This window comes from Anguilla rostrata, chromosome 3 (assembly GCF_018555375.3).
Source record: "Anguilla rostrata isolate EN2019 chromosome 3, ASM1855537v3, whole genome shotgun sequence".
Lineage (NCBI taxonomy): Eukaryota > Metazoa > Chordata > Actinopteri > Anguilliformes > Anguillidae > Anguilla > Anguilla rostrata.
In genome coordinates, this window is record NC_057935.1 from 28800818 (window position 1) to 28823577 (window position 22760).

General features: G+C 40.0%; 1 protein-coding gene and 1 long non-coding RNA gene across 2 annotated transcripts in view; one reads left to right on the top strand and one right to left on the bottom strand.

Annotated features, from left to right (window-relative positions):
- The window catches only part of gucy1b2 (guanylate cyclase 1, soluble, beta 2), a 104605-nt gene that overhangs the window by 50212 nt on the left and 31633 nt on the right, over nt 1-22760 (bottom strand). Inside the window, exon 8 of the mRNA XM_064329908.1 lies at nt 11290-11393. Coding sequence (XP_064185978.1) covers nt 11290-11393 — 104 coding nt within the window. The remainder of the gene's footprint in view (nt 1-11289; nt 11394-22760) is intronic.
- LOC135252006 (uncharacterized) overlaps nt 8735-22760 on the top strand; it is a 364708-nt gene continuing 350682 nt past the window's right edge. The window contains exon 1 of the long non-coding RNA XR_010329250.1: nt 8735-8926. This is a non-coding gene — a long non-coding RNA (uncharacterized LOC135252006). The remainder of the gene's footprint in view (nt 8927-22760) is intronic.

Sequence of the window (22760 nt, forward strand, 5' to 3'; positions counted from 1 at the left end):
GTTTAACCTGCTGTATATTTGTAATCTCTCAGTATGTCATTGCAAAATAAAAAAGAGCAAATTCATTTTTGCTTTTTTGCCTAGACAATTGCATTTGGGGCACTTAATTTTTCCTAAATTATGAATATACAGTTGAGGCCAAAAATTTACATACACCTAGGCTAAAGGCATTCAAACTCAATTTTTTCAGTCCACAAATTTTCTATGGGATTCAGGTCAGGGTTTTGTGATGGCCACTCCAGTATTTTCACTTAGTTGTCTTTAAGCCATTTTGTTACAGCTTTGGAGATATGCTTCAGTATTTCTAGATAATCCTCCTTCCTCATGATGCCACATATTTTCTGAAGTGCGCCAGTCCCTTTTCCAGCAAAACACCTGATGCTGCCACCCCCATGCTTCACAGTTGGGATGGTGTTCTTCGGATTAAAAGCCTCACCGTTTTTCCTCCATACATAGCGCTGATCATTATGGCCAAACAGTTCAATTTTTGTTTAATTTGACCAGAGAACACTCCTCCAAAAGGTGAGGTCTTCACCCTGGTGATCAGCTGCAAACTTCACTTGGGCTTTTTTATACTGGTCTTGGAGTAGACGCTTCTTCTTTGCTCGACAGCCTTTCAGGCCGTGGCGATGTAGGATTATTTTAATTGTGGATGTAGATACTTTGGTACCTAATGCCTCCAACTCCTTCACCAGTTCTTTTGTTGTTGTCTTGGGATTCAGTTGAACCTTTCGGACCAAAGTTAATTCAGCCCTGGGAATTAATTTGTGCCTCCTTCCTGAACGATGCAGTGTCTGTGTGGTCCCAAGATTTTTATATTTGCATACAATTGTTTGTACAGATGCTTGTGGTACCTTCATTTGTTTAGAAATTGGAGGAGGAACCAGACTTGTGGAGGTCCACAATTTATTTTCTGAGGTCTTTGCTGAGTTGCTTGCTTTGCTGAGTTTTCCCATGGTATCAAGGACAAAAATGCAGTGGCTCTAAAGGTAGGCCCTTAAATAGAGCCACAGGTGCCAATTAGCTCCTAATTACGACAATTGGCCAATCAGAAGCTTCTAAAAAGTTATTACATCAATTTCTGGAATCTTCCAGAGTGTTTAAAGAGACAGTCAACTTGGTGTGTGAGAACATTTGACCCACTGGAATTCTGATAAATAAAATTTGATGTTGACTGTGAAATCTCAAAATTTACATGATCATATGTTAACCCACACATCAGTCACTATAGTTGGGAAATTGTTAGGTATTTCTGATAGAGGAAAACTATTCCTTTATATTTAATGATAGTTTTCTGTCAGTGCTTATACATTGTAGCTATTCCTAAAAAGATGTAAAGGAAAAAGATACTACACTGTGGTAGCACTTATCAGTAAGGTTCCATGAACTAATGCATTAGAGCGAGAGAGAACTGTTACATGAACCATAACAGAATTTGCTTTTCATTTTGCCCTGGGAAATGTTCATCTGTGCTAAAGAGGATATGCATACAATTCCAGTGCACATCGCTTGGCAAGACTAATGAAAAATGCACCTGACCAAGACATGGTTTTCAATCTCATACATATTTAAATAAATAATGGCCAATTTACATTGAGGAACCATTACTAAAAATATGATGTAAATCCAAAATAATATAGCACCTGCCACTATTCAAGAATTCCAGCTTCCCCAGAATCCTATGCAGAACAACCACATTTAGACAGTGATCACAGGAAATGTTCAATCAATGTATTGAATTGAATTGTTGCACGGGCGAAGGCCCCATGGTATTTTGGACCAGTTAAAGAAAACTTGAGAGGAGAGTCCAAGCCATCGTAAAAACAAAGTTCTTTCTGGACCCGCAAGCAAAGCTACATTCACTGGGTCAAATTACACATGCGCATTTGCTCCAGGCTCAAGAACGACAAAGATGGAAATACAAATATGGGAGTTCAGTTGCGAACATTTAAAGCGAGTGACAAGTCCTGGTGTTACTCCCGTCATCTGCATCTAAATGAATTGCTAAGTGGCAAGGACCTTTTGAGGTCACACGGTGAATTGGGGATGTAGATTATGAAGTTATTCGGTCTGATAGGGGTGGGTCACGTCAGATCTACCATCTCAATCTACAAAAACTGTGGAGAGAGGTAAATCCTGCTCCGCTTGGTACACCAAGAAGTCATGTCAGACGAGTTGGGACCGGAAATTCCTAATTTGAACAAAGATCACCCGGTCTCAGTTGATAGCCATCTGACTCCGGAGCAGCAGAAAGAGGTAGCTCAATAGCAGCAACAGTTTGATATGTTTTCACCCCTACCAGGAAGAACGAATCTTATCGAACACCACATAATACCCCCCCTGGGCACTGTAGTAAAAAGTTGTCCGCATCGACTGCCTGAACATTAAAAGAATTTGGTTCAGGAGGAATTTGGCAAAATGCTAGACGTGGGAGTAACTAAGGAATCTCACAGCGATTGGTGTAGCCCCATCGTGCTTGTTCCTAAGCCAGGTGGGGCGGTTTGTTTCTGCGTGGATTACCTAAACGAAGCTAAACACAGTTTAGAAATTTTCCGCCTACCCTATGCCTCGGGTGGACGAGCCGCTGGATCGTTAGGCACTGCTCATTTTTTTTCGACACTGGATTTAACCAAAGGCTACTGGCAGATTCCCTTGTCTCCGGCGTCAAAGAAAAATCAGCTTTCTCCACTCAATTTACACCAATTTGTCACTCTTCCATTTGGTTTGCATGGGGCACCCACTACCTTCCAGCGACTGATGAACTGACTATTAAGACCACATGCTGCATATGCTGCAGCATATTTGGATGACATTATCATCCACAGTAACAATTGGCCGAGGCATATGCAGCATTTGCGGGCCGTCCTGAAGACGTTGCATAGGGCGGGACTCATGACAAGCCCTGGGATGTGTGCAATTGGGAGGAGGGAGGTGCAGTATCTGGGATTCCTCTTGGGGTGGGGACGAGTCAGCCCGTTACTGGATAAAATCGCTGCTATAGCTGCTTGTCCCTGACCAAAGTCTAAAAAACAATTGAGGTCATTCTTCGGATTAGCAACTATTATTGCAGGTTTATTCCAGACTTCTCTAGTCTTGTGAGTCCATTGACCGACTTCACTCAAAAGGGAGCTCCCAATCGGGCCCAGTGGACAAAGCAGTGCCAGGCGGAATTTCTGAAGATTAAAGCATGCTTGTGTAGCGGTCCTTTTTTGATTAGCCTTTTTTGATTACTTTTATAAACCTTTTCTCTTGCAGGCCGATGCCTCAGACAGAGGACTGGGGGCAGTGTTGTCCCAGGAGATGGATGGGGAGGAGCAACCGGTGCTCTACATCAGCCGTAGGCTTAGGGAGAGTCGGTACAGTACCATTGAAAAGGATGGTCTCGCCATTAAATGGGCTGTGGTACTACCTCTTGGGAAAGCCCTTTGTCCTTTATTCTGATCATGCCCCCCTCCAATGGCTGCACAGAATGAAGGACACCAACTCCAAGATTACCCGGTGGTATCTGGCCATCCAGTCGTTTAATTTCCAACTAATCCGTTGGCTAGTGTCTGCAAACACTTGTGCTAATTTCTTTTCCCGGGAGGGGGTGGTATCAGCCTAGCCGAATGCACCCCGGCTGCATTCTGGCGGCAGAGGAGTGGCAGGGCTCAGTTTGTGAGAGAGAATTGAGGAAATCAGAGGACCATGTCTACTGGTTAAGTAGATACACATACCTGAATAACATTACGGATCAGTCCAGGGTTTAGAAGTGTGCGTTCGTGAGCGTGCATGAATAAATGTGAAGTGGGCTGAAAAGCTGTTGGTTTTTGTTAATTTATTTTGCCTTTGTTAAATTTTTTTTATTTTTACCTAGAACCTGTGAGAGGGATAGGAGAAGCCTTTTCCATTGATTTATTTTTCACGTATGGTAAACTGCTCTCTCTCCTTCTATACATACAAAAATAAATTGCCAGTGAAAACCAGAATTCATCTATCTCCCTGTGTCCAGCTCTTCTGTCCACTCAGGGGTGTGTCACAGCGTCTGACAGTGATAAATTTATGCAAATTCTAATGAAGTCTTAATATAGAACTATAGCAATTTCGTGTTTCTCTGTATTCTGATATCATACAAAAAATAGTAGCCTCTAAGGATGAATCTGTTGCCAGCGTTGCAACTCCCCATAGTAGCCAAACAGTGACAGTTGCCCGCAGAAATGACGAGGCAGTCAGCACATCATACCAATCACAAAAGTTGTCGATGGCTACTAACGTAACATGCTCTGGTAGACAATTTATTTGGTAGGCTACTGAAGGGACCGATCAGAAACTCCAGACTTCCGTGCATTGCCACACAGACAATGACGCATGTGACGTAGCAAACCTCTGGCTCCATCTTATGGGGTAAAGCTGCCACAACAGGCAAGGGAAAACACTCCATTGCTTCACTTTGGAAAGATAATGTAGCCTATGACTGTCAAAAATGCAGTTCTCATTCCGGTTTAATTTATTAACCACAAGACAATCACAAGATGATGTTGTTGGATAACCAACATGACCAACACATGACAAACACTTAGCCAGATAGCTAGATGGTTTGATAAAATAAATGCTTTTCATGTTGTAATCACAAACACGGTAACGCAATAGTAGCTACAGCCTGCTGTTAATTATTAGACAACTTTTCCTATTCAGCCTACATTTCTTCTAAGATGGAACCATTTTACAAGGCTGAAATAATTGGAAATGATAAAAATCGTTAAATGAACTTAACATATTACATCACATGGAAGCTTCTTGTGCATCTTTTTCACAAAGTCGTCACTAGCTCCTGCCAGCTGCAACTAAAAAATCTGGCAGGAAAACACAACAGCGACTGGAGCCACCACTTTAGTCTGGCAGCTGCCACTAAAAGCTGCCATTCCACAAGCTGCCAGTAAAACTGCCACTGACACCCGCCAGACTAGCTGCCACTCCACTAACTACCCGTAAAACTGCCACTGGCACCCACCAGACTACCTGCTGGGTGAAGCTAACTGGCAGAAAAACCCGGCAACCACTGCAGCCGCCACTGGCGCCTGCCAGCTGCCACTAAATTATTCAACCCCTACTGTGGCTGTATCTGTCTATGGTATTGACTGCATGTGTCCAAGTTTAATCCACAACAGACACTTTTCCAAGATTTTTTCAGCTCGGGGAATGGAATAAAAATGACCCCCTCCCCTCCAGAGTAATCCATGTCAGTTTTGTGAGTTCCCCAACAGCAGTTTTTAACCACCTAGCTACAGAAGTTTTCTAACTTGCAGCAAGCTAGCTAGCTAACTAAGTTTTAACTAAAACACACAATATCAGAGCTAGATGTCGGAGGAAGTAGACTATAGCAACCGTCTCTGAGCAGGGACTTGTGGACTGCAGTGTTTATCATTCATTTGCTCAAGGCCTACATTCTTGGCAGCATAAACTCTCCAGGGCTAGACTTATTGACAATCTCTCGGACCTATCGTGGCTTTTCCTACCCACATAAACAACTGAATCTTGCTAGCAAGCACTGCGCCCTGCCTGCATAAAAACCACATTGCTTCTATTGCCGCATGATGAAAGGTGACGTTTGAAAACAACCACCAAAGTGGGGTGGGGGGTACAAAATAAGCATTTTTGAAAAGTGGGGGGAGTTATAATGGGTCCTGCACCCAAGCTATGTATATGTATAAGCACATATAATAATGTATTTGTAAATAAAAAATTGCAAGTTAAATATTTCATCCACAGTTAGTCTGATATTAGCACCAACATAATAGGCTAGCCTTTTTGGCTGCAATCATAGCTAACTAAGATTTAAGGATAGCCAGCGCACACTAACTCAATTTCATTTTTATATTGCGGTAATATCTAAACTGAAACAAAGAGAGTGGATATAGTTCAAAGGTTTCATGCGTAAAATGAACAGCTAACCCATGACTTTGTTGCTACACAAAGAACAGACTGTGCAATATGAAAATAAAATACTGTATAACCAATATTTTACAATGATACACATCTATTTTTCCACAAGAAGCCCATTCTCTCCTCGATAGCAGGTCATGTGCTCCTCTGTTCATCCATCCATCCATTATCTATACCCGCTTGTTCTGGGTAGGGTCGCAGGGGGTGCTGAAGCATTTCCCAGCGAGCATTGGGCGAGAGGCAGGAATACACCCTGGACAGGCCGCCAATCTATTGCTGGGCACACACATTATTCACTCTCACACTCAAACCTATGGGCAATTTAGGCTTTGGACTGTGGGAGGAAACAGGAGTATCCAGAGGTAACCCACACGGACACGGGGAGAACATGAAAACTCCACACCGAAAGGCCAAGGATTCGAACCCAGAACTTTCTTGCTGTAAGTTAAAAGTGCTACCCACTGCACCACCGTGCCGCCCTCTTCTGTCCTGCTTGTTAAAATACAGAAGCTGTGTTCCATAGCTGTGACGCGGTGAAGGTTGTAAACAATAGTTTGGGCTATTAGCACTTTTTATTGCCCTGCAGTGCAAATAAATATAACAAATTTTTTGGCAAGTGGTGGCACTTTTTAACTCATTTTAACAATAGGGATGTCGACGTCCCACCACTGCTTCGCCACTGTGGAACTGCTGTCAAGCAATTTGCTTGTTAAATCTGTGTGTGACTACACCGAGTATAGTGATACTTCGGTAAGCACAATGTCAGGATAGACAATGTGGAGTACTCTTCATCAGCCATTTTGAAAATGAAATACTGTAGTCGGTCAATAATATAAAAATTTTAAAGTAAAAGTATTCTTTTCACCCAGCATTTAATACTCCAAAAGGACAATAATATATTTTACTGTACTGCTGCAACTAACAGATGCGATTTCAAGATGCACCAGTTAGTCCACACATACACCAAATTTGTATGAAACCAGGCTCAGACAAAGAGGACACCCAGCATGAAAATGTTTTACCACAATAATTAATATCATTATAATTGCATATGCGATAAATGACAAATATTAAGGGAGTGGGTTACATGAGACTTTGCCATGATTAGTCCATCATTTTTTCTGGATTGGTGATGACAACAAGGTCCAGACTGTATACATACTAAATAATCATTTTTACTATACCAACAAAGGAGATATGATGCCTAAAGGTCATTAGTGCACATAGGAATATATATCAGCACTATTTAACTAACTGGTGAAAAGCAATGCGCAGGCCATATGCATACAAAATATGTTGATAAGTTGATTTACTCTGAGAAATTTTATGATATACCCACTTAAGGTCATTATAACAGAATATGGGCTTATATTGTGTCCGACATGTAATTCACCATCTGGCTGTTCTCAGCCATAGGAAGCTTAAAAGTGCTCGGCCAGCATAGCCTGGAGATAAGACAGGGCAGGAACTGGGGGGTTACATCTGAGGTGTGAATCTGTGTGTCTGCATGTGTGTGTGTGTCAGAGAGGGTGTCCATGCCACTGCCCCCTCCTTTTTTTCAGTAGTTAAAATAATAATCTTGAAGATTTTCATTAAAATAAATGTCTGGTAAGTCACTATCTATTGTCGAATTATGTGACACAGTGGTGATTGAGCCTATTATTATATTAATTTATATTATTATTATAAAACTTTATGATTAAAGAACTGGGTGTCTGTGGCGACATTCCCGGGAAAAAGCGGCGCATAGTTCCGCTATAGCGGCGCATGCGTTTTACGTCACCCATCAGTGGTTGTTCCGCCAGAGAGGGTAGGCAGAACTAACGCAACAGGCTCGCTCTTCAACTCACTTGTGTGGGAGCGGCGTACTGTTTTTTACGGTGTCTGCTAGCATTACAATAACAGAGAAAGGGGGGGGGGGGGGTTATGGAACCCTAAAAGGTTTTTGTGTAACATGAGAGGTCATATTATTTGTTGATGTAGATTTCATATTACATTTGATGACAATGTAACGTTACTAAATTACATAGCTATTTGCACAGCTAACGCTACTACCGGACCATGTCAAGAAAGGCAACATTAGTTTAGACAACGTTGCGCACGCTACCGACCAGTACCGACCTCGCAAACCGTCTCTCGAATGCAATGCTACCTTGTTGCAACGTTGCAATGTAGCTAACTAAAAGCCAGTTCAGATCAATGATTCGCAACGAGACTGGATGCAACTTGCAAACTTCTAAGACGTCTGATTGTAAACGTTCTGTCTCGTTGCGAATCATTGATCTGAACTGGCCTTAACGTTACCGTTATTTACATTGCTATCAAGTTCATCAATATATTGATCGGAATAAAGCTGGGGTATAGGTGGAACAGAGCCGGGTCTGATTTCTGTGTAAAGATGTCAAGTCGGAGAAGACTAAATAAAAGAATATGGCAGTATGGATTAGCGTTGTTATTATTTTATTACGCTTCCTCATATGTTCCTTCAGCCTTGATTCCCTCTTTTGATGAAATCTCCTTTGTTTTTGTTTTATTCTTCTTGTTATGACTGCTAATTTAACACCCAGCTCAGCTTTATTCTCGAACAGTTTAGCCAGCAAAACCAGAAACACCAGGGGTAACATTTTGCAAGGCAGTTGTTTCAAAAATATTACAAAAAAAACATTCACGAAAAAGACTGTTTGTTGTGCACGAGATACATAATTGCACGAGCCACAGCGAATCCTGTGAATTCTTCTCTGCAGTGTAAAAATGTTCATACCGGGCAAAAGGTGGATAAAGAATGTTTGTGGAAATTGATCATCCCCAGGTCTGCTACAGCATTTTAACCCGGCTCGGCAGTGTAAAGACAGCTTAAGTTAGCCTAATGTTAGACAATGAATGAGTATGTACATAACGTTACTTTTATAACAACCATTTTTTATTCAGTAAGTGTTATAGTTGACGTGGCCCAGGTGCCAACTGACTGACGTCACACAGGCGACACTGGTTGGATCTACGGGAAGTGAGGTCGAAAAAAACAGACCTGCAATTACCGCTTCTCGCCATTGGTACCGCCAAAGAGAATGAAACGAAAATAGATTGTAACTTTAAGTTTGGAATATTCCACTGTCGTTTGGTTTTTGCCTTTTGATTTACTTTGGGACAAAAGCTGTGGTTTAGTATCTTCTCTCATTCATTTCTTGTGTGACTGTCCATGTCTGTCACCTTTGTTTATTACATAACATACTGACGAGAACAGGCCATTCAGCCCAACAATGCTCACCATTTTCGTAACTAAATTAGTGCTCTGATTACCTACAGACTAGATAGTATATAACACTGTATCAAGCCTAGTCTGGAAAATCCTCTGAGTTTATGCCTCTACTATGTGACCTGGCAGGCTATTCCACACATTGACTATCTCTGCATGAAAAAACTGTCTGTATGGAATTTACCTTTTGCTAATTTCCATTTATGTCCCCTTGTTCTACTAACAGAACTCAACCTGAAGAATCTCATGTAGTTCACTTTGAGGATTTTAAATTCATGAAGGGGATCAACAATCAAATCACCCCCGAGTCTCCTTTTACTAAGCTTGAAGAGGTTAAGCATCTTAAACTGACAGGCCTGTAGTTCCCTGGATCAGTACTGTCCCTTTCTTTTATATTGGTACTATGTTACCTTGTTTCCAGTCCTCAGGTATTTCTCCAGTTTCAAAGGGTGGTCTACCTGCCAGTGGTTTAAAAATGATCTCTAATTCTTTGAGTACTCTTGAGTATATGCCATCAGGACCGGCTGCCTGAGTACTGAATATGCCGTCCAGTTTATTGTAACCTCTTCTCTAGTAACACTCTCAATGAAATAACTATTCAAGCCATCAGCAATATCTTTATTCTTAGAACGCAATGCTCCTTCTTCATTCCTGATGCACCTTATATCCTCTTTGCCTTTTCTTGTCCTGCTACAGTATTGAAAGAAATGTTTAGTATTATTTTTTTGCATCTTGGGCAATTTGCCTTTCAAAGAGCCTCTTGGCTTCTAGTAGTTCTTTTTTAACCTTAGCATACATATTGCAATATTCAGCCTTATTACTCTCGATGCTGTCATTTTTATATATTTTATTCAGTTTTTTGTTTTTCTCAAACCCTCCCATATGGCTTTGTTCATCCACTGGGGAGAGCTCTTCTTCAACTTACTCTTCTTTACCTTTGGAAAGGAATTTACAATGCACTTCAAGAATAACCCTTTTGAACCTACCCCCACTTTTCATTCACAGTCTTGCAGTTAAGACGTTTCACCCAGTCAATATTACTTAAATTTTCTCGCATCTTGTTGAGAGAGAAGGCCTTGTTACAAAACCGTTGTTTTAAGGTAGTTGAACCTTGTCTTCAGATTAGACATGAATATAGTTGTTGTAACTTAATAAGATTTCTTAATTTCTTCATTTTCATCTGGTTGTGAGTGGTATATTTTGATAAAGGTGTATGGTGATTTAGTTCATTATTGATATCTTTGATAATAATTACCAAATGAAATCAAATAAGTATCATTTACATGTTGGGGAAGTGAGGTGTTTTAACTGTTTAACTGTTCAGTATTCAGAGTACCGGACATCAACAAGAGTGTTAACGGTTAAAACTGCTGGGTTCGGTAATTTAAACATATTTCAATTAAACCTCACCTTGCTGACAATTGTAACACTGTCAGAGACCATTACACAGGATGTCTACATAATTAGTTTACAGTTTCAACTAACTGGTGATTAGCAAGGCCCAGAATATATGCAAACTACACCATGTAGATTTTTAAATGTACCCATTTAATAAAATTAGCAAAATCGAGGCCTGCTGGTAAAAGTATTGATATAAAAATGAGGTCAAGTTACAACAAACAATTTTGGCTACCTTAGTATGCACAAATTAAACAAGCTCTATTCCAAAGCAATGCAACTCAATGTTTCTTACATGATTTCATGTAACTTCACCCTGTGTTTTTCATCTTACCATCTGAAGAGAATCTGGTCATTTAAATAACTGGTGTCAAATAACAAAAAATGCCTCTTAGAAGAAGATATAATTTTAATGAATATTTTAAACAGCTGATGAAAACTTAATCTTTCACTTGGTTGCAAGTTCTTGTATATTTTCACCTTAAATACAGATTATAAAATAGATATTGTAGATTGATAGACAGATTGAATACTTCATGATCCCCATGGGGAAATTAGCATGAGTAACTTGGCATTTTTGTATTTTGATGTTTTGTATGTGTTTGTTTAGATGTCTTCTGCATTTCCTATCAGTAAAAGTTGCACATCCTAGATAACATCATCATTCCAGTTGATAATCTTTTGGTACCTGGTGTTATGATAGCATGAAGACTTACATTTTCATCAAAGACAATGTGAAAAGGGAAAACATTGCAGAATGCCTGCTCATCAATCCATAGCTTCTCTGGGTAACTTGGGGTGAAAGAGGTCATAAAATTACCTTGGAAAAAAGAAAGAAAAAAGACAAAACATGAAAATTGTGAAAATTTTAAAGCAAATACCCTATATGTTATCTTTATCTAAATTCAAAACGATATAAACAATATATAAGATTAATGGTTGCCACTTACCTCTGATAGAAAGTGTCACTAATTTGTGATAAAGATGTGATTTATGTTTAAAAAAAACACCATAATGAAGGCACGGAGAGCCTTCATTATGGTGAAAAATTAAAATACAGCAAGGCTTTGCAGCTATCGAGAAATGCCAAGGTGAAGAACTTGCCCCCGTAAAGGTAATTATTTTCCGATAGCTGACCACCTTGGAATGGATAGTCCTGCATATTACACAGCTAATTACCCTACAAAAGAAATTGATCAATAATCTGACACAAAATATTGATCTAAAGTGGATTTTATTACTTCAAATAAATTAAGTAATATGAAACAAATTTTCCATTGTGCTCTCATAGATAGTATAGGCCTACTGCATTTGGGAGTATTGGCTAACAGGGGTATTGGAGTAAGACACGAGGCAAGTTAAAACTAGTAACAGACTCTTCTTGACGTAGATGGCATAACACATTGAAACAGCTGTACACAAAACCACTGTATCAATAGCCAAAAGATAACTATTTTTTGCTCTTCCTCTGTAGCCTATTTCTGGCTCACTGTCACTCTCCTCACACTGTCAGTTTCATCGACATTCAATTCTTCCCTGGCAGTTGATTCAGCTTCAAACATCTTATAACATCACTAACACTAGGTAAGTGAATTCTGTTAAGACCTGGTCAAGGGTCTGACCATAACAGGGGAAATGGAAATGGGTAGGGAAATGTACTGCAAAGTGACTAGTAACTCCCTATCCAAATATAACTGGTTGCTTGCTAGTCTTTGAAGGTTACTGGGTATGGGGCGGCTTTGAACGCTGAACTTCGGACAGTTAGCTGATAGTCAGAAACTAAAAGCTTGAATAGCGTACTCCCTATGGAGTGTTAAATCCACCTAGAGTAGCTTCAAAAACAATAAAGGAAAAATAACGATGCAAAAATAACAAAGCTGTGTCCCGATGGAAGGATTTTTAGTCCAGCTGGGAACACACTATATGGTGAGCAGACAGAAAAATGTGAGTAGAGGTCAAAAACGAGCGTACGGTCAAACACAAAATCCAATCAGCAATCAAAGCAGAAGGACTAGGCGAGAATTGGAATCGAATACAAGAGCGAATGGTCAGAAACACAAAATCATGAGGCAAACTAACTAGAAAGGCTAAGGCAAGAATCGGAGTTGATAGGAACGAATCAGTGGTCATACACAAGATCTTATGAGAAAAGAATGCTGAAGGGCTAGGCGGGAATCAGAGTCAAACAAGGATAGGGTCGAATATGCGAAGTCAAACACCAACCACGAGTTTGAAGAGCTAGTCTACACTGGTAGGTGGCAATTGGTAGCTTTTTCAAGCCGAGTAACTGGAAATGGAAACGGCCAATCAGATGACAACCGGAAAGAAGAAACACACACAATAGTGACAAATGTACCACAAACTTATGCATGGGGTCATAACACTTTGCAAATCTTCGACTTTCTACAACTTTATATGACTGGGTTGTAGCTAAGGTTAGCTAACTGAATATACTGTATAGCTAGCATAAGTCATACAGTAATAACTGTAACAATGATTAGATTTACTAGGCAACACAACAACGTATAAAGGCAGATTAATTTTTTTTTAAAGTGACAATGGTAAAATTGATTGCAGCAATACTTCTTTCTAAGGGGTGATAAGAAAACAGTAATAACAATATTTATTGTTTTGAACTGACATTCTTATTTATTTTTCATCTTTATCTTGTATTCAAAGAAACCATATAGGTAAAAAGACAAAAAGTAAATGAGATGATGAGCAACAAATTGAAACGCACAACAATAACAAAATTTTCACTGGTCTCATCACTGGTTATGAAATACAATTCAAAACTGTCAGTCCTCTTTTACTAAAAGTTAAAAATCATTCAATTTGATCCAAAACAAGAGATAATTGCTGTTTACTGTAAAATTAGTCAATAGGTCAGCTGTTTTTTAAATAGGGGACTAGCTTACGCTGCTCTCATCGCCGCCAAAGATACCCATCCTCTCTGTGTCATGTGCTTGGGTTTTCAACATGCCCAGGAGGCCCTCGACACTTCGAAGAGTTGCAGCCACTGCCTGGCTCTGCCCAGGAGGCTGCTGCAGCGGAGACTGAGAGTAGCTGCTACCCACAGCAACAACCTTGGTCAGGAGGACTCGGATAAAGAGGACGACAGCACTGCGGCCCCGTGGCTTCCACAAGGCCCTCCGACCCTGGCTGACCAATCTGACCCAGATATGTTGGGCCTCTCCCTCTCCGGTACCCCTATACTGGAGGAAGAGGCACCTGAGTCGGAGCACGATGATGCACCAGTTGTGTGGAAAACGTCATTCCTTCCACCCAGTTAGCACTGGCTGTGAGGACGGCTAACGCCCAACCCCACGCTGTGCTTCTGGAGGTGAGAGAACGTGCTGCCGCCCGTCTCCACATCGAATGGCCATCTCTCCAGAACCCCGCCGATGAGGAGCGGGATGTTTATGACGGGAAATTCCTAGGCCCTCCCCTGGGCCCTTGGAAACAGCTTTTCCCAGTCCTTCCTGCCTGTGCTGAACACATGAGGCACCATTGGATGGATCCCCTTGGCTTCAAGCATGGCTTTTCCCGCCTAGAAGTCAAAGACATGGCCGCCCACGCCTTGGGGGAACCCCCGGCTGTCAAACCCTCCAAAGCTAAACACCTGAACCCCACTCAGGGAGGGCTTTTGGCGCCACCAAATCCCACCCTTCCAAGTAAGATGGACCGTTTTACAGCCTCCATTCACCAGGCTTCCTATAGGTCCTCAGCCCTCGCTATTTGAGCCCTCAATGTCTCCTCTATACTCTCGGTTTACCAAGCCGAGCTGATAGAGGAGATGGGGAAACAGCTCGATAAGGGGAGCCCTTCCCCCATACTCTGGCATACTCTGGATTGTCACTGTTAACGACCTGGTTCTATGCAATGCTCGCCAGTGTGTCCAGGCCTGTGGTCGCTCCATGGCCTTGGCTGTAGCTGGTGAGTGGACCCTGTGGCTTAATCTCTCTGGTCTACCCGACAATAAGAAAAGGCGCATCACAGGTGCCCCAGTTGAGCCAGGTCAGCCTCTTTTTGGCCCTGCACTGACTCTCATGCAGCAGAGGTGCGAAGATAAAAAGAAAGAGGATGAGGCCTTCAAACACTGACTCCCACGCAGAGCTACACCTCAGCCACCGCCTCTCACGTGGCCCCCACAGCCTCCGGCAGTGAACCGCCGTGCCCAACCGAGTCAGAGCAGAGTCAAGCCCCAGGGAAAAACACTAGGCCAGCAGCGTAACCCCCCTCCCAGGCCTTGGGGTAACATGACCTTCGCTGCGGCCGCAGCAAAAAAACCTTCACCCACTCCCGCTAACCCCAAGTGGAAGCAGCCTGCCTGACCGGCTTCCCTGCTGGGGGGGCTAAGTCCACATGTTTGTCTCCCCTCTCCAAAAAGAGGAGACTTCGAGTTCAGGGGGACAGCCCCTCTCCCCCCAGGGGTTCCCACACCTATGTTCGTTGTGGTTAGGGCACCAGTTCCCTTGTCCCTCAGCCTCAGTCTGCCCTCTCAATGCCCAGAGAGGGAGACTCTGTTCTAGGCACACAGGTAGTGTTACCTACATTCAGTGTGCAGAACAACACCAGGCCATTTCTAATAAAGGCTTTTGCCCTGAAATGCCAAAAAATAAAAAACTGCGTGAAAAGATTCTTAGTGTTAGCTAAGATAACCAATATCGTGTATTGTAACTTGCCGTAATTTTGATATCAGTACTTTTAATGACAGACCTAGATTTTGCAAGTCTTAATGACTTATAGTGCTTTGTATGTGTGAGTAACTTACCATTTTTGTACGTTGAAAATGTTTTTTTTTTTCAGATATAATATCTTTTTACACTGTGTTTGCTAATAGTAGTGCATATACATGTAGACTATGACAGGTTTGCATACATATACATGCAAACGCACATACATCGTAGCCAGTCCCAGATCTACACTGCTGTGATTGGGAGACAGACAGAGATTTTGCGGGGGCCAACTTTATTACATAATTGGTGATGAGGACCTGGGTGTAAAATTGTGAACTAAAATTAAGAAACACTTGTGGATTATGGTTCTCTTTATATGAACTTTTACAGTCTGATCAACGTTTACCGTTTTGCACTGGCACTTTGATATATATATTTTTTTTAATTTCTGAGAAACGGCGTGGTGGCACAATTGAAACTATAACAGGCTGGCACCATCAGAAACAAAACAGAAATCTCCTGGAAAAAGCACTTTATATACTCACTGATTCAACAGGCATCCAACGATCCTTCATTTACAAAATTATCAGCAATCTCCTTCAATTTCAGCTCCTGGGCTCGAAACTTGTGTAGCCATCCGTCATGCTCCATGTTATGTTTTTTTCTTCTGAAATCCACCTTTTGTGTTTATAAGGCTTATAAGGCATATCCTTAATTGTAGCAAGGACTCCTCTTTGCTCTCTTCCTCAGCTATGTAGCTGACCTTACACTTTACACTGGACATGTTTCCTCTTTGCCTATCAGAAAATAAAAGTAGTACCAAAGAAATGACCACAAATCATTCAATGGAATAGTTTAAACAATATGTTTTCAAGGGGAATGGGCATGTAGATTAAGTCTGACATGATCACAGCATATAAAATACAATTTAAAAACACAAACATACTTTTTCCATGAAGACTACAACTAGATATAAAAGTGTTTGCCATGTTTTAAAATCGAAGTGTTCTTAATGGGGTGTTGTATACACGACAGACGTACTAATTGTTTGTCTGTCGGTTGAGAATATGGCTTGCTAACGTGGCATATACAAGTAAGGTGAGCTAGTAGCCTAGTAAAAAAAAAAAGTAGGTAAACAGTAGAAATGCCACAGCGGTCAGTTGTTGTCACTTTTTAAGAAAATCAATAGATCTGCCGTCATGAAATGCATACGGCTCCCCGTTTGTGACTTTTGCTAAATACATACATTGAACATTGTTATATAATTAAGATGTCAATATTACATAAGGGAATAAAGTTATAAAGACCTAGATAAATGTCCATGAATGGCTTTGCAATAAGACGTTCTTTAATGCGGTTATTTGCTTGTCTTTTTAAAGATGGTAGCCCAGGAAGCACAAGCCTGAATATAAATGGAATGTAGATGTCTAAAGGGGTGGAAATGTAGTTTGACATGTTTTGACATAAAGGACTAGTTTAGCTGAATGCAACCTTAATTCAAGTCAGGTTTGACTTTCATTTGGCCTGGGTCCTAGCTGGCAAGAAAACTGAACCAAATCTAGCCTATTAACCAAACGTGTAGGTATGATATAATACAGTGTACGTTAGGTGAAAGACTAGATTAGGTTGGAGTGTGATAGTTTTCTAACGGGCTAGTACATAGGCAGGTTATATTAGGGTAAAACAGGCAATTATAAAATATTAGTAAAGAAATATAATGCATAAGAAATGACAAATTTACCTGAGGTGGGATTCAATCCCAAGCCCCAACAGTCCCAAACGCAAAAACCATACCAATGTGCCACCAACAGAGTAGTTACAACGGTGGCAAATGTTTTTGTATAAGTGAATAAAGTTCTAAACACCTACTTAGTTTAATGGGTATGAAGGGATTTGCAATAAGATGATGTTCTTTAATGCCGTCATTTGCTTGTGCTTTTAAAGAAAGCAACCTGGCTGTATCCTAGCCGGCTAGAAAACTTTCACATTGCAACCAAATGTAGCCGGTTAACTGAACGGCTAGATGGTATGTCATAATATAGTCTATGTGTTCGGGGGAAAGACCGGCTAGATTTGGTCCACAAGGATCCAGAAGAATTGTACAGTTGCAAAAGCAATAGGCTTAAAATAATAGACAATTATTCACTAGCAAATAAGTATTCATAAGAAATTAAATATTTACCTGAGCCTTGATCAAAAATGTGTGTCTATTTTGCATATGCATGTAATATTTTGATTGGCTGGTGTAGCTTGGAGCATTTGTGATGATGTAATCAGGCAGGAAGAAGAAGAAGGAGAAAATGCAAAATCCCCTAAGTTTGGGGCTTTATTGTGTGGACGTGTAAAGTTGTTTGTGAATTCTGTCTGTTGAAATGGGGTCAGAATGCACAGAAATTAATATTTCTAAAGGCTGAGTGTCTGTGGCTTTGCAGTTATTTCTGTGGGGAACCCTGAAAACTGCCAAACTCTCGGTGCTATGTGGGTATGGGGCATGCCCCGCCAAGGCATAAGTTGGCTGGATGGCATACCTGCCATCCCAATATATTGGATCTCTCAGTATTTCATTGCAAACAAAAAAGCCTACATTTAGGCTATCTAGATAGACAAGAACTGGAGACAGCTTCTGCTTACTGGTTCCACAGATTCCTATGGAAGCTGCTCATTTTAGGAGAAAGCTTTCAAGTCATCTGACAAACTGTGACAAATTTGCATCTAGTAGCTGGCTAGAAACAGGATTTTATGGAAGAAAGCAAGTGACTCACTGTGATAAGGACATTTTTTATGAGTTTTATAATGTTTAAAGTTAATTAATAATTAAGTAATTAATAAGGGAGTTGATATTTTTATAGAAGCATTCTGCCAGTCTACACTTGACCGTAAAATTAAAGCTAGCTGGTAAGCAAGCTAGAAAGACTGAATTCAGAAAATCAGAAGTTGTGATTCGCTAGCTAACTATTTAGCTAACTATTATGTTTGACAAGTTAGCTGTTGAGCTGTCTAACTGGCTAGCTACAAATAGCCAGCTAGCTAGATAATGGAATAGTGGCCTACTGTAGCTAAATAAGTACAGAACAACAAACATTCCATGGTACTCGAATGTAACATAATAAACGATGCTGAAGTTGGCTCCCGATTCGCAGCTCCCGATTTGGAAATTCCAGTCCACCTTAAATTGGTTGCATTATATGATTGGATGGTTTTCCTTACGTGTTTTCAAAACCCATAATTTGCTTCTAAAAGTGAGATAGGGCTCAAGAGAGAAATTGAACAATGGTGGTCATGTAAAAATAATTTTTTTAATTCATTCATTTTTAAATTTTTGTTACATTCACTTCACATGTCTTTTTAAGGCTGTAATATGGAAGGATCAGATACCCAAGTGACACACATTTTGTTTTCTCCTCAAAATCTAATGGTCTCAACATTGTGTCAGTTGTGTATGACAGAACAGGAACTAATGTACTTCTGAAATGTGTGGATGAAATATCACTTCACCATATGCAAATTAAACTCCAAACTGCCTATATAGACAAACACAGTAATTAAATGCTATTGAAAAATGTACAAATTAGATTGCAATTTCTCCTCAAAATTTAAAGGTCTCAAACTTTTGACATTTAATTATGACAGAAGGGGTCCTGAAGTAGCACTGACCTGATTTTGGTGAAATATTCCTGAAGCATTTCAAAAAATCCCACCCCAAATATGTAATCCTATTCAGGTTGAGTGAAAAAGTAACATTTTGAATTGGAATATCTCCTGAAATTTAAAAGGTCTCAACGTTTTGAAACTTGTTAATGACAGATGGGGTCCTGGTCTACATCTTACCCAATTTCTGCGAAATTTTACTGTAGTGTTTGTGAATAATCCAACTTCAAATGTTCTATGTAATCCAATGTAGGCTAATTGAGAAAAGTGAAATTTTGGATTGGAATATCTCCCGAAAATTAAAAGGTCTCAGAATTCCAACATGTGTTCATGACAGAAGGGGTCCTGTTCTATGTCCTACCCAGTTTTTGTAAAAAATTACTGTAACGTTTTCAAATAATCCCACTTCAAACTTGCTATGTAATCCAATACAAACTAACAAAGAAAGTATAATTTTGGATTGAAATTTCTCTCCAAATGTAAAAGGTCTAAAACTTTCAACACTTGTAGATCAGGACCGCTTAAGTTATAAACATCTTATGCCTTTTGTGTTAAATTTTACTGTAGTGTTTTCAAATAATCCCACTTCAAACCTTCTGTGTAATCCAATACCGGCCAATTTAAAAAAAATTAAAATTTGGATAGAAATTTCAGGTTTTGACACTTGTTCCTGACATATGGGGTCCGGATCTACATCCTAATTAATTTTTGTGAAATTTTACTGTAGCGTTTTTGAATAACCCCACTTCAAAACTTCTATGTAATCCAATACAAGATAATTATTTAAAAATTTTAATTTGAGTTAAAATTTCTCCAAAATTTAAAAGGTCTCAAAGGTTTGACACTTGTTCATGACAGAAGATGTCCTGTTCTATGCCCTGCTCCATTTCTGTGAATTTTTACAGTAGTTTGTGAATATTTCCATTTAAAACCTTCCATGTAATCCGATACAGACTAATCTAAATAAAGTGAAATTTTGGATTGAAATATCTCTCCAAAATTAAAAGATCTTAAAGTTTTGACACGTGTTCATGACAGATGGTGTCCTGGTTACATCCTACCCCATTTCTGTGAAATTTTACTGTAGCATTTTTGAGTAATCCCACTTCAAACCTTCAATGTAATCCAATGCAGGCTAATATAAAAAGTGAGATTTTGATTCTTGTTCAGGACAGGAGGAGTCCTAGTCTATTTGCTAGCCCATTACCATAAGATCTTACTGTAGTGTTTTTGAATAACTCTTGACACTTGTTCATGATAGATGGGCTCCTGATCTACATTCCACCCTATGTCTGAAATTTTACTGTATAGTTTTATAATAATCCCACTTCAAACCTTCTATGTAATTCAGTTCAGGCTAAGTGAGAAATGTCAATTTTGGTTTGGAATTTCACCCAAAATTAAAAAGGTCTCAAACTTCTGACACTTGTTCATGAGAGAAGGGGTCCTGATCTACAACCTAGCCCAATTGTTTTTTTTACTGTAGGATTTTCTAATAATCCCACTACAGACTTTCTGTGCAAGTCAATACAGCCATATTGAAAAAAGTGATAATTTGGATTGCAATTTCTTCTCAAAATTTTAACATTCTCACTCCAAACATTCTATGTAACCCATACAGGTTTAGTCAAAAATATAAATGGGAGTTTCTCCCCAACTGAAAGGATGTTTTGGACCATGTCAGTGCCTGCTGAGGTCTTGGGGCCTCCATAGGGCAATGTGCACTTGGCAATTGCATCAGACTAAATATGGGAGTGCTCAGCTGGTTAGGGAGCCACGTTCCACCACTCTCTAGTGACCCCCACTGGACAATCAGGCACCCATAGACTGCACGTCAAAGCTGTCTGTGACTAGTCTTCCCCTGACATGTGCAATCACAACTAGTTCTTTTAACACAACAGACTACAGCTTGGCTCACATAGAATGGAGTCAAAGGAAGAAGAGCAGTCTGCTTGTACATGCAGTCTACAACTGCCCTGATCATATGGGGGGGGGGGGGGGGGGTGTCAGCAGAGAGTGATACAATGCAAATCCAGTACATTAGCTAGTGGCATACAATAAGTGCATACTGAAGGTCATTAGAACAACTACAAATCACATGGGGGTCCTTCTACATCCTCCACTGCGTCCACCTGGCAGATGCAATTGGCAATTGCCACATGGACTGATGGAGGCCCAATAGGCCTCCAAAGTCGTGTCGTCATTCCCTTCGGGTTCGTTAGCATTTTTCAGACTTCCGGTTCAAAAGATAGACGCCCATATGGGACAAATGAATGGCGATTTCCGAATGCCTTTAAAATAAATTATGACATTTGCTTTTTACCCATTTTTTATAATCTAAAAAAATTATGTGTCATTTTAAAAAGCCAATTGCTAACGGCTAAGTGGTTAGCCACCCGAGATGACCCGTTGCACAACTACATCATCACAGACAGAGCTATTTTGATACATGCGCGAAAACCGTTTTCTTCTCGTTGTTTCCCATTAGTGTAATAAATTATACATTTTTCGATTTTTTACAGTTGTATATATCGTTGTAAACATCTTAATATAACTAGGCTACTTGTGCTTCACAAGTGTTGCCAGTGAACCGCAAGAGCTGTGACGTAAATAACATGCGCAGCAGTGTTAGCTTTTTGTTAGCAAAATAATTGTTTCGGTTGAAAAATGACAGTGCCATTTAAGAGAGAAATGTGTCCGGATAAAAACGTCCAAGTTTTAAACGCCAGCTTAAATAACAGACTGTGACAGGGACGGTTATGTGAAAATCCATTCATTTTTTCCATAGAGAAATTTCCCTTTGAACCGGAATTCCATTTTGCTCTACGTTACATCAGACTTCTGAGGCCTGTTGCCACAGCTGCCACTGGCACTGCCCTGGGTAGTAAAATTTCACCTTAATGGGGACAGTGGTACAAAAGGACGTCATCCATCATAAACAAGTGTGAAAATTTAAAGTCCTTTCAGTTTTGGGGAGAAATTCCAATTGCAAATTTCACTATTTTGACTAAGCCTGTGTTGATTACATAGAATGTTTGGAGTGTGATTATTTGAAAACAGTACAGTAATAGTATTGCAGTTGGGGGCAGTCCTACAGCAGGACATAATCTGTGATAATCAAGTGTCAAAATTCTGAAATAAAAATTTTGAGAAGAAATTGCAATCCAAATATTCACTTTTTTTCAAACTGAATTACATAGAAGGTTTGAAGTGGGATTATTCAAAAACTGCAGTAAAATGTTTAATAAATGGGGTAGAATGTAGATCAGGAGCTCATTTGTGCTGAACAAGTGTCAAAAGTTCGAGACCTTTTTAATTAGGGGAGAAATTTCAATCCACATTTTCATTTTTAAAAATATTATCTAGTATTGGATTACATGGAAATTTTGAAGTGGGATTATTCAAAAACGCTACACTGAAATTTCACAGAAATGGGATAGGATGTAGACCAGGACCCTATCTGGAATGAATATGTGTCAAAATTTTGAGATCTTTTAAATTTGGGGAGAAATTCTAACTCAAGTTTTCATTTTTTTATATTATCTTGTTTTGTATTACATAGAAATTTTGAAGTGGGATTATTCAAAAATGCTACATAAAATTTCACAGAAATGGGGTAGGATGTAGACCAGGTTGTCTCAAACAAGTGTCAAAACTTTGACCTTTTAAACTTTGAGACCGTTTTGTGCAGGCAACTCTCTCAATTCAACCCTTTTCTGCATCAGAGCTTCATACTCGCCTATGCATGGGTATGCCCATGTAAGGAGGAGCGTGACCTGTGATGTAGAACCATGAGGACCAAATCAAAATGAAATCAATCTTATATCTCCTTCTTTGGGGCTCAAAAAAATCAGTGCCTG